Below are 13,023 nucleotides of genomic sequence, written 5' to 3'. Positions count from 1 at the left end.
GAAATATTAAAATCTAGGAACAGACTTTTCTTTAGCTCAAGTGTCATTTACCTCGATTTTTAAGCTTGATTTTTATTTTTAAAAACACGCAGCACTGAGAAGAGTTGACCATTTGGAGGCACTCATGGCTTTAACAGCAAAGATAAAATGTATGTATTTTTTTCAAAAAATGTTTGGATGTTTCTTTGCCAAAGTCTGCCATTCTGAGTGAAGAGAAGAACCATGCTCACTCAAAGAACTGCACCACATATTTCTTCTTCCATTCTTATTTCTTGGCAAAAAGCTTCTTAAAGACACCTGTTTCTTTTTATTGCTCCTGTTTCTTGAATACCTTCTCTGGCTGTTTTCTCTCTGGAGTCTGCAGATTCTCAAAGTTTTTTGCTGTTTTATCTGTGAGTTCAGATTTGTTTCCTGAAAAAAAATTAGTTTATTTAATGAAAATTAGGAATGCTACAAAATTCCTCTTCATGTAAATGCATAGCAAAATGATTTTTATCAACTATATGGGCTTTCCCCCCACAGACATAATATCCTGAGGGAAAACTGAGATCAAACATACCAGGTTGTTTGTATCTTGGTTTCTCCCTTCGCATGGCTGCCCTGCAAGCACGTTCAGGCCAGGAGGAAGAACTCCAGTGAATTATGCACGAGCCCCCAGTTTATTTTTGTTTTCCACATGAAAGTTTCCATTTATGTAGTTTACATACGTTTACGTAGATACGTGTGCATGTGTGAACATTTCCGTTTTTTCAATGTTCTAATTGGCTGTAGCTGTGGGGCAGGCAGAGCAGGCAGCGAGGTGGGAAAAATAAACCGGTCCGTCTCCTGCGGTGTTTGCATGGGAGTGGGAGAGGCCTGGGTTTTTTCAAAAGAACCGCCAATGTTATCATTTTTTGAAAGCTGTGGGATAAGGGAAATCTTGTGGGATGGCCCCGATTTAGGCCCGGAAGCCATGCAGAAGTCATGGCCAAACTGAGATGTTTAACCTCCTTATTCCAGGATATATGGTCTATGGGGAAAACGCCAGAGTATGACAAACTATGCAGTTTCATAGATCTGTTGCTAAGTGTTTTGTTCTCTATGAACATCTTCTGTTTTTCTGAATTCTTTCTTCTGCTAGATTATGAAATCAAAAGTCATGATTATCACACACTTTCCATGATTATGTTTTTAAGGTTCAAGTCCAAGCAGTTGCAGTTAAAGGTTTCTAAACAGCCAGGATGGGAAAGTCCCCTGTCTGAGAGTCTAGGTATCTGCAACTGGTCAAGATCTACCTAGTCTAACTGAATCCAGTGTAACAACATCCTTTTCAATTAGCAGCTTTGCAACAGCAGGCATATCTATATTCTTATTAAAAAGTTGTGCCTGCATTGTACTTCCACTGATTAAAAAATTCCAATTCAACCCGGCTTAGATTCCGTATGACAAACTTTGGCTTTTTCTGCACAGCAAAAGTAAAATATCTTACAGATGTTATAAAAAGAACCATTTTTTGCTTTTTCTGTCTGCGTAGCATGGGAAAATAATGTTCTGCCAGTGAAAATGGCTCTTTTCCCTGCCATTATCTGCTGCTGAAAAGATAATCCATTCCGCCCACCATTTGCTGGAGGTTTCCCATGGACGTTTCCTCTGCCTGCATCACAGTCACCCGCCATGTCAGCATTTAAAATACACAAATAAACTTAATTTTGCCTGGTGGTGCCATGATTTTTCAGCATGTTTGCAGAACTGCCAGGCAAAACTAAATTTATTACTGTACTTCAAATGCTGAAATGGCAGGCGACTGCGATGCAAACAGAGGTTTTGTCTGTGGGAAACACTCAGAAAATGGTGGGGGCATGGAGGATCTCTGGAGTAGCAGAAAATGGTGGGTGTGAGTGACAGAGAAAATGAAAATGAGAGCTTTGAAATTGGACAGGAGAAATAAGATGTTTCCTGAGTTCCACACAGCAAGCAGGAAACATCTTGAAGCTGTTTTAGGGGAAAATATCACTAGTTTAGCGTTTTCAGAATACAGTGGGTTAAGATGAAATAAATTGTTCTGAAGATGTCTTGGGGAAAAAGCTGTGCTGAGTTCCTTCCTTAAACACTTCTTTTTACATCCTACATTCTGTGCTGTGCAGAAAAAGTCACTATGTCAGTTATTCTGAACAACAACACTAGCACTTAGAGTCACTAAAAGATAATGGGCTCCTAGTTCTATAACAAAGCAAGCATGGCATAGTGGTCAGGTTACTGGATTATAATCTGGGAGTCTCTAATTCAAATCCCCTAATTCAAATGCATTATGTAAACAAACAGCATCAGCTAAATAAATTTGGCTTCAAACCAAGTAGTTTGCTGGGAATTATTGTGGAGCTGACATAGCATTACATGCAGCTACTTTACTGAATGCATTGCAGATTGCATAACAGATCAGATGGTGTTTGTGTTTGACACATCGTTCCAATGTAAGAAATTAAGTTGTTGGAGAGAGGCCAAGTATGTAATGAGAACAAGAAATACCTTCAAGCAGAAGGTGACTGATGGGATGCAGTTTTTCCAACTCATTAGCTCTACCCTTCCCGGCCACAAAGATTCAGCACCACATCCCAGACTCATGGTGGCAAACCTATGGCACTCCAGATGCTCATGGACTACAAATCCCATCAGCCCCTGTCAGCATGGCCAATTGCTGTCTTCATCATTTATGACATTTAGGGCCTTTCTGCTTTGTCAGCAACCTGGTTGGGCCTTTCTGCTTTGTCAGCAACCTGGTTGGCTACATTTATTTTGTTCAGTTTTTATCCTAACATTGTTTCAATTGAAATTCACTTGTGTCCATCTCTCCCCCACCCCCTAGTTAGTCTCTTTACTGTCAATAGTTTTCTTGGCAGTTTTTGAATTTATTTGTTTCAAGCAAATTATTCTACTTTGAAAAGTGTGATGAGCATAAATAAAATCCATGAATAAAATGAATATATTAAATGTATGGAAGCCAGATGGAAACCATCTACACATACGTACAATGTGGAAAACAAGTAGGCCACATACTTGCTGGTAAGAATTTCTGCCAGAATAATCAGGATAAGTGGAAAGCTGGACACTGGATGATAATATTTAAAAGAAAAGAGTGCTCCATGATTCCATTTATATCATTATAAAACTATTTTAATTAATGGAAACCATGAGACAGCATTACCAGAATCTCCATGGTTCTGATCGATGGTTAGGATTTTGCAAAAATAATTGGTCACGTCTAATTCCTGGAGACCTCCAATAGGACTGTTTTCTTGTTTAACTTTGAAGGAAGGAATTCTCCTGTTAATCAGCAGTATTAAAAGAAATTAATTTTCTTCTATGGAAAAATCAGACATTAGTATCATTAAGAGGGAGTCAAACATCCACTATTGAGGACAGGTATGCATAGAGTATCTAATAAAACAGACCATTCCTGAGGAATGTCAACCTCCCAATGAAGCCTGAAGATCTCCTGGAGTTAAACTAGAGTTGCCAGGTCCCCCACAGCCACCAGTTGCCAGATCCAAGATGGAATTCTGGAGATTGGAAGATGGAGTTTGGAGAGTACAATGATCTCAGTGTCATACAATGCCATAGAGTCCACCTTCCAAAGAAAGTCAGTGTAGTGTAGTGGTTAAGAGTGGCAGACTCTAATCTGCAGAACCACATTTGTTTTCCTGCTCTTCCACATAAAGTCTGCTGCATGGGTTAGTGACAGTTCTCTCAGAACTATATCATCCCACCTACCTCATAGGTCAGTGGTGGCGAACCTATGGCACGGGTGCCAGAGGTGGCACTCAGAGCCCTCTTCGTGGGCACGCACAAACAGAATGCCCCCCCACACATCTAGGTTGGCCTGGGCCACTGGGCTCAATTATTAGCATTAAACCTAAGACCTAGTTTTGGGGAAGCAGTGTAGGTAACCCTATTAAGCGCTGTCAAACCCCACTGATTTTCATGCGAAGAACTAAAGTGCGATCCTTTACCTGGGAGTAAGCTCGGTTGCTGGCAATGGGGCTTCCTTCTGAGTAAACCCTCCTAGGGTCGTGATTCACCCGTTGGAAGAGTTGCATGGTTGCTTCACAGCCAAACCACAACTACCACCAAGGTTACTCCCGAGTAACGCACGCCTCGGAGCCAACTGTTTTTTCTAAACTAAAACCTCAGTATTCAGGTTAAATTGCTGTATTGGCACTTTGCGATAAATAAGCGGGTTTGGGGTTGCAATTTGGGCACTCAGTCTCAAAAAGGTTCACCATCACTGTCATAGGTTATCTGTTGGGGGAAAGGAAAGGTGATTGTATGCCACTTTAAAGATAGAGAAAAGTGGCGTATAAAAACAACTCTTCTTCTTCAAGGCACCCGTTTTCTCAAGGGAAATTATTTCTGTAGTCTGGAGATAAAGTGTAATTCCAGAGGATCTCCAGGCCCCACCTGGAGGCTTGCATCCCTAATATACAACTAATCTTCAGACTATATAGATCAGTTCTCCTGGAGAAAATGGCTGCTTTGGAGGGTGGATGATATGGCATTATAACTGGCTGAGGTGCCTCCCCTCCTTAAACCTCACCCTCCCCGGGCTCCACCCCCAAAATCACCAGATATTTCCTAACCTAGATTTGACAATTCTTTCAATCCCTGCTGCGCACGCACGCACGCACGCACGCACGCACGCAATCCTCCTTGCCGAATGCTCTAGGGACTGTCAGTTGAAGGCAATCTGTGCTTCTACCTGAAAGATGAAATTCTACAGTGTGTACAAGAAGGGGAACTTGTGCTTCATTTTCTAATTAAGCTCCAAGACGAGAATCTGGATATCTGAGGAAGCTAGGTTTCAGTATTTATTATCAAATCTGACTGAAATAGAAAGATTTGTTCATGAAATGTTTCTTTCAATTACATACTTTGATAGAGAAGTATTAGACTTCCTAATACCAGCAGGTACCAGTATGCAATTCCTGCAAGCATTTACCACTTTTGATATTGCAAATTATATGAACCAAATTACATGTGAAGTCAAATTATATGAAGCAAGCAACCTCAGGCCACAAAGACAGTTTATGTCAGGCCTCTTTCTGAGAAAAGTTTTTAACTGATTGAAAAGAAATTAGTTTTGAACAGATCTTCAAAAACTAAGGCTTACCTGGGAAGTAAACTTTTGGTGACTTGCCTTCCAGCATAAGCAGCAGGGGCAAAGATCCAAGATTTTACTTGAGATTTCCCTCCATTTGTGGTGGTTGGAGGTTCCTTCTGCAGAGACCATGGGTTGCTAGATGGGTCTTGTAGAACCATTTTTTTTTAATTTTAGAAAAGTAATAAGGATGAAAGAGATTAGAAATCTATCAATATTTGAATACATGGCATAGAGACAACAATTGTTTGTGGAGTTATTTTTAGGTTTTTAAAAACCTTTTACAGAAATTTAAGTGTTATATTTTTGTCTCTATATTTATCTTTCGTTTAAAAAATTCTACTTAGTTGCTGGATTCTGATAAGCTGTTGTGTCTTAATTTCTTTCACTTGGGTATTCATAATTCTTTAAGCCACAAGCTGCCTTGTTAAATCAAACAGACTTACCTACGTTACTCTGTAACGTTTGAATCCTATCATCCATCAGTGTCTTGGAAGGTGCAGCAATGTAGTATTCAGCTCCATCACTCAGTCTGTAAGCCATGAACAGAAAGAATGGATTAATAAAAATATGCACTTTTATGTAAACATACATTCCAAGCTCCTCTTTTAAAATTTTATTACGATAGAAAGAATAACATTCTAGTCTTGCCTGTGATATTAATGTCTGGGGAGGAACAGCCTGCCCACCAGATACTGACTTCATCAGGAAAACTGTCATGATGAGTCCCAATATATTTGTGAGAAGGTACAATGCTAGAGAATAGCCGCAGACGTTTTACTTATTTTACTAGACTGATATGCCTATTTATAATTTTTAATAAAGTTTCCAAAGTGGTTCACAATCCCCCAAATAAATCACCTCCGTCAAACCCACCTTGCCATAATGTTAACATGGACTACACTCTGGCCCCTTCCGCACATGCAGAATAATGCACTTTCAATTCACTTTCAAAGCACTTTGCAGCTGTGCGGAATAGCAAAATTCACTTGCAAAACATTGTGAAAGTGAATTGCAAGTGTGTTAATCTTCATGTGCAGACATGGCCCACCCACCCTAGTGGAGGGAGGGAAGGGGGAGGGGTGGGATGCAAGGGAGGGGAGAGGCCAGGGAGAGGGGGGCCTGGCATCCTAGGACCTGGCCCCATCCTGCACTCCTAAAAGCAGGGAGAGGGTGAGGGAGGGAGGGAGGGAGTGTCAGGATGTTAAAACTATTATCAAAGTTCTGAGGCTCTCAGACCTCGCATTGTCTGTATTCGACTATTACTGCCAGTACAATAAAGAACTGAAAACAGTTACTCTTGCCTGGATTTTAGTAGTTCATTACAGGAGGAGTGGCATGCAAGGGAGGGGAGGGGGCCTGGCATCTGGACCTGGCCCACCCACCCTAGTGGAGGGAGAGGGAGGGGAGGGGAGGGGTGGCATGCAAAGGAGGGGAGGAAGGGAGGGGTGGCATGCAAGGGAGGGGAGGAAAAGGGAGGGGGGCTGACATCTGGACCTGGCCCACCCACCCTAGCGGAGGGAGAGGGAGGGGAGGGAGAGGGAGAGGTGCCATGCAAGGGAAGGGGAGTGAGGGATGGGAGAGAGTGAGAAGTGGCATGCAAAGGAGGGAGGGGGAGGGGCACAGCATCTGGACATGGCGCCCACCCTAGTGGAGGGAGAGGGAGGGGAGGGAGGGTGAGGGGTGCCATGCAAGGGAAGGGAAGTGTGAGACAGGAGTGAGTGAGGGGTGGCATGCAAGGGAGGGGAGGGAGGGGAGGCATATGGGAAAGAGAACAAAAACATTCAGAAGCACAGCAGCAGTAAAATGAATCCATTCATCACTATTCTTCTATAAGCATGCAAATGTCTACTGAAAAATAACAGCTCTCATGCAACTGTCTAGCCTTCACCTTCGTTCTTTTCCTGGGGCTCCGCTGCATTCTCTTCCTGTCACTCGTTCTCCTGGGCCAAATCTGGCTACCTAAAACAGGGAAGTTAAGTGTCCCTCGGTAACCTGACCTGCACTGCAACCTAACAGACCCCTTTTAAGAACCCTCACTTAAGAAAACTAAGGTTTTGTTTGTGAAAAAAATCACCTAATCTGACCTTGCTTCAAATAATCTTTTCCTTTTTTCTTCTTTTTTAAAAAGAGCAACTACCTAGTAAGTTCCTACTCTGGAACCTATCTAATGTTAACCTGCACTATCTTGGAGATGGAATATGAAAACCTTTTAAATAGAGAAAAACTACACAAAATATTACTCCTGACTTGTTTACTGAAATCTCCCCCAAACTCCATGTAAAAGAACCAAGAAGATCTTTAAGAATCTTCTTCCTAAACTATATAGTTATCTCAGTCAGCCCAACTTTAAATGCAACCAAAAAAGTTAAATTTATGCTATTTAACCATTTGGTAAACAAGATCCTTCACACTTATTTGAATCTGTCATAAGCCTGCAATTTGAGAACTTTTAATGCCAATTCCTAACACACTCTTATTAAAGCTAACCTTTATTTAAATCTATCAGACACTAAATAATAATAATCACTCCAGGAGTCCTTCAACAATATAACTCCACCTTTCTCAACAGAGCAACAATCAATAGAATCCCCATATCCTATAAACAAATGTAGGAAAAAGAGGCCCAGGCCACAACAATACCTCAACTAGTCAACAGAGAAGCAAGCAAGCACCAGGAAAGCAAGGGCAGGTAGGGTGGAGAGGAAGAATCAACTTAGAAACTTGAAAGATTCCCCCCAACCCTGTAGCCCATAGAAAGAAACCCAATCAAAAACCCTGCAACAGTAGTGGGAAAACACACAAATACACTAATGTGGAATCTGTGCAAACAATATCCTAAAGCAACTTTAAACAAAACAGAAATCAAACTAGGCCTGACCCGAGCCCTGCCCACTCCCCTGCAACCATACATAAAACAAACCAGATAATTTTTTAAAATAAACCAGTTATATCAAACCCTTTTGATATCCAATGCAAGCGTGCTATCCATGCAGTCACTGCAGGAACTGAGAGATCAACAGCCAAAGTAGCCAATAGCCTCTGTAAAGGTTTCTCTCAAATCTCTCTCTGGATCAGAATGGGTGTGATGGAACTAGCCCTGCTATTTATAGCCTCTGGCCAAACACAGAAAAAATGTGAAAGCATTCTTGGGGGGAAAAATCTTCTGTGATTGGCCAAAGAACAGCATTGTCCCTATTCTAGAATCCCACTGGCCACTTTAACTGCATTTTACCACTTGCACCTTCCCCTCTCCAGAGGATCTAGCCTGCAGCAGTCCTAGGCTGTAATGCAATCGCAAAATGCATGTCAGCCATTGGCCAAAGAGAGAAGCTCCAGTGAGCTCTCCAGTTCGTCTTTCAGAATGCATCATTGTTGCCCTGGAAACCATAGGGGAGGTCAGGAAGAGTGCAGGGGAGAGTTCTGCTGCTGCTAATGTTCTTAAGGCAGCTATGCAAGGTGGGGACTTTTGCCGGCCCACCTGGAAGTCTAGCAGAAACCCAGTTAAGGCAAGTTGGGTGTGTGTGTGTTAACATTTGGAGCCCATAATTAGTCTCATAATTGGGCCTCAATTTTTGGGTGTGATTTTCTAAAGTTTGTTTTCATTTCCCTTAAAACAGCTGGCTGTGGGAATACCTGATAAGCTGATTAAAGCCAAAAAGAGAATCAGCTGTTGGGTATTCAGCTCTGTGTTTTCCTACAGTGTTGGTTGTTTTGGTTGGAAAAAAATAAAAAAATGTCAATATGGCTTTTTCAGATTGTAATATTTGGATTAAGTGAAAGTCTGGGCCTATTGACCACAGCTGACCATGCTTAGCCCAGTAATACTTAGAAACTAACACAATTTTCCAGACTATAGAACTTTCTTGAAGCAAAAGGTGCTTTTGTCAGGCACCTGTATATTTGATGAAGTGAGTTTTGGCTCATGAAAAAGTATGTGCTAGAAAATCTTGTTGGTCTTTAAGATGCTACAGGACTCAAATTTTATTCTATGGCGACACAGCAGAGATTTATGCACTTGTCGTCTCCTTCACATTGAGTATACATTCTCCTTGGGATGGATTCTTGGTTTTGTACATATTTTCTTCTTTTTGGAACACGCCACACTTTCAGATCAAAAAGGCCCCTTCCGCACATGCAGAATAATGCACTTTCAATCCACTTTCAATGCACTTTGCAGCTGGATTTGACTGTGCAGAATAGCAAAATCCACTTGCAAACAATTCTGAAAGTGGATTGAAAATACATTATTCTGCATGTGCGGAAGGGGCCAAAATCCCCACAATTATGTAAAGCTCTCAAAGGATAACTTTTCTTTCCCTTCACACAGAAAGCGAAGGAGATCACATACGTTGGGTTTTCTTTGGGTTTTCTCACTCCTCCCTGCCTTTCCCCACCCACACCACAGCAGTTCCTCCCACTCTTCGAGCCACCATTTCAGAGCAATCAGAAGGTTTTTTTGTTTTAATGGTGCAGCAATCAACTTCGCAAAACTGACATGAAATTGACCAGGTCTATCAAAGGTGGCAGGCCTCCCAAATAGAGGTTTCACAGAAAGAACAAGGAAGCAGAGGGCGATCAAAATGGCAGACTGGCTCAGCTCGGGGCACTTCACGGGAGGAGAATCCCCTTGCAAACAAAAAACAATGGGAAAACCCCACTGAGATGCAGCCACAGTAGGGCCTGCATAAATGGCCACTGACATGGCTACTCATCTGAAACTATCTTTAAAGAAGCTAAAAAATGGCTAGGATACACAAAAAGCTGTCCAGTAGAGAACTGCTTTGGCTTGCCATTTACAACACAGAACAATCTTCTCAGGAAGGCAGTTCTACAGTTTCCATGCCACCAGATAGCCCTGTTCCACATAGATGTCACCATATATAAGACAGTAAAGGACAAGGTTAGGGGGAAAAATTTAATATACAGGTAGGTTTATGTGGAAGTATATGAAACTTCCAGTAGCCTGGGTCCAGACCACTTTTTTCATATGTGTAGTGGCCACAACAGTCATAATACAGTTCTGGCAGAAATGAAGATATTTTTAAAAATCCTCATCATCTTGGGACCAATGAAATAGATTGAGCAAACTAAACAAAATGTGATTTACCTTAAGCCAAATACATTTTCTTTTCTGGAATTGTTAGACAATTTCTCTTACCTGGCTTCAGCAGTGCTGCTTGAGAAGACTGGAGTTGTATTCTGGGGAGGTGGGGTATGGGAGGGAAAGATTATGAAACCTGTTATTTGGATTTAAACTTGTATCTTCTAGAGCAGCAGTTTTCAACCTGTGTTCCCAAAAATTGGCATGGGTGTCCCATGGAAGTTTATTGGGGGGTCCCAATGATGAGACAAACAGATTTTGCTGAAAGGAAGCTTTTCTACCACTATTGTGTCCCTTGCAACACACAGTTCCAAGTGATCTAGAATGCACTTTTCATTCATACACCACTGCAGTGACTCCTAAGTGACTATATATTTTCAATATCCTCCAGATCCTCTGTAGTACATAGAATGTACGGCAAACAAATTGATATAGAAAGAGATAATTCAAGGAAGAATGGCTGAAAAACACTGCTCTCGAATATGTACTGGTAGTACTATTTTCCTAAACATTGTTAACCCAACAACCAGTTTCCATGATAGTTCATGTCTTACTGTACTGGTCCCCAGTGTGGCACTTGCCAGTAGCTTTCTTGGCATCCACCGTCTTCTTCCCCAAAACAAAAAGCCAATCTTGGCTATCCTTCCTCATTTAAGAAGGACTTCAGAAGAATCTAGAAAGCATCACCTTTTATTTTATTTATTCACAGAATTTGTACGGTGCCTTTTTGTCTTTCCAAGGGTCACCAAGGTGGCTAACAATTTAATACAGTGGAACCTTGGTTTTCATTGCCTTCGGTTTTCATCAATTTGGTTTTCATTGATTTTTTCAGTGAAAAATTTGTCTTGGTTTTCATCGATTTGCCTTGGTTTTCATCGATTTGCAGTAAGGTGCAGGGGCTTGTGGAGAAAAATTGTTTAATGACAATGTCTTGCCCCATTTCAGACAAATCTTAAAGAGGCATCAGAAACAGACCTCTTTGGACAGCTTTCTGGTGCAACATTGGTCCACTGGCTCTGAAGCTGGTCCTAGTGTTATTGTTTGTTACTGTTTTCAGCATTAAACACCATGTTTATTCACCAAAAATGTGTTTTTGGTATGTTTTTTGGAGTGCCTAGAATGGATTAATTGGATTTACATTCATTCCTATGGAAAAGTTTGCCTCAGTTTTCATTGGTTTCGGTTTTCATTGATTCTTTTCGGACTGATTACCAATGAAAACTGAGGTTCCACTGGACATACATGATTACATTTTAAACTATTAAAATCAGCACCCCCCTCAAACACACATAATTAAAACAATTAAAGAGTTAAAATATATACAAAACATAAAAACATTGGCTAAGAAGGAGAATGCCACCCCCCTCCCCCAAGTCTTCATTCGCTAACAAAAGATAGCAATAGAAAGGGACAAATGAATTCTCCAGGGTAGGAAGTTTCAGAACTTTAGTTCCATGACCCAGAAGGCCTTCTGCCAGATTGTACCATGGCTAATCTCAGAAGCTGGAGGTACCCAAAGCAAGACCTCGAGTGGTTGGCAGGTTCATAAATTATTAGGCAATCCTTCAGGTATACTGGTCTCAAACCATACAGGGATTGAAAACCAAGATCAGCGTCTTTATTTGTGCCTGGAAGCAGGTTGGGAGGGCAGATGGCCAAGACTGGAGTGATATGGTCCCTACAACTCACTCTAGTCAATATCCTGGCTGAAGCATTCTGTACCAACTGAAGGTTCCAAACACTTTTCAACGGCAGCCTCATGTAAAGCACATTGCAGTTATCTAATCTAAATGTAACCATAGCACATCACACTGGCCAGAACTTTTCTGCATAATAAAGGATGTAGCTCGCTAACTAGTCAAAACTGGTAAAAGGCGCCCTTGGCCATAGCTATTACCTACTTACCTAGCAGGATAACCCAAATTATGGACCTATTCCTTCAAGGAGAATGCAACTCCATCCAGAATGGATGACATATTAAATCCCAGATCAGACCTTTTGCCTATCAGTAATACTTCCTTATTGTCAGGATTAAGCTTCAGTTTATTAACTTGTATTCACTCCAAACTGCCTCCAGACACTGGTTTGAGGTTTCTATAACCTCCCTGGGACTAACTGGAAGTGCAAGATAGAGCTGAGTATCACCCACATATTGGCGACAGCCCAGCCCAAATTTCCAGCCCAGCCCAAACTTCACCTGACCCAGCAGTTTCATGTAGGTGTTAAAGAGCATAGGGAACAAGTTGGAACTTTGTGGAACTCCAGTGGCCAAAGGTCAATGGGCTGAGCAGCAGTCCCCCAGCTCCACCTTCTGAAATCTATTCTTCAGATTAGACCAGATCCTCCTCAGAACAATGCCTACCAATCTCAGTCCAGATAGGCAGTCCAGAAGGATACCATGATCAGTGGTATAAAAAGCCAATGAAAGAATCAGGAGAATCAACAATGTCATCTTACTCTGCCTGCCTGTATCCTGGTGCAAGTGATCCATCAGGATATTCAAGTTTTCATTCCCATAACTAGGCCTAAACCTGGACTGGGAGGTATCTAAACAATTTGCCACATTCAGGAAAACGTAGAGTTGTACAGTTATTGTGCCTGCAGGAAGCACTGTGGGGAGTCTCTGTGTGCGTTTAATTTATAGAACTTTAAAAGCTAAACCAAATTATAAATTTAAAAATCAATGAATTTTTGAATATAGATGTCACAGGATATGCTCATCTATTTGATTTCAAAATACAAAAGAAAAAGGTCCAACCTATAATACAGTTCAATATTTTCTTCCAAC

The 13,023-nt window shown here is 41.4% G+C and overlaps 1 protein-coding gene across 1 annotated transcript in view; it reads right to left on the bottom strand.

Moving 5' to 3' along the window:
- Window positions 1-43: 43 nt before the first annotated feature.
- SPTBN5 (spectrin beta, non-erythrocytic 5) overlaps window positions 44-13,023 on the bottom strand; it is a 150,223-nt gene continuing 137,243 nt past the window's right edge. Inside the window, exons 59-63 of the mRNA XM_048484608.1 lie at window positions 10,293-10,333; window positions 5,578-5,663; window positions 5,144-5,279; window positions 3,182-3,300; window positions 44-411 (exon numbers count right to left, since the gene is read on the bottom strand). Coding sequence (XP_048340565.1) covers window positions 308-411; window positions 3,182-3,300; window positions 5,144-5,279; window positions 5,578-5,663; window positions 10,293-10,333 — 486 coding nt within the window. The 3' untranslated portion in view covers window positions 44-307. The remainder of the gene's footprint in view (window positions 412-3,181; window positions 3,301-5,143; window positions 5,280-5,577; window positions 5,664-10,292; window positions 10,334-13,023) is intronic.

The sequence above is a fragment of the Sphaerodactylus townsendi genome, linkage group LG02 (assembly GCF_021028975.2).
Source record: "Sphaerodactylus townsendi isolate TG3544 linkage group LG02, MPM_Stown_v2.3, whole genome shotgun sequence".
In the NCBI taxonomy this organism is placed as follows: domain Eukaryota; kingdom Metazoa; phylum Chordata; class Lepidosauria; order Squamata; family Sphaerodactylidae; genus Sphaerodactylus; species Sphaerodactylus townsendi.
This window is presented reverse-complemented; position numbering and strand designations above follow the sequence as displayed.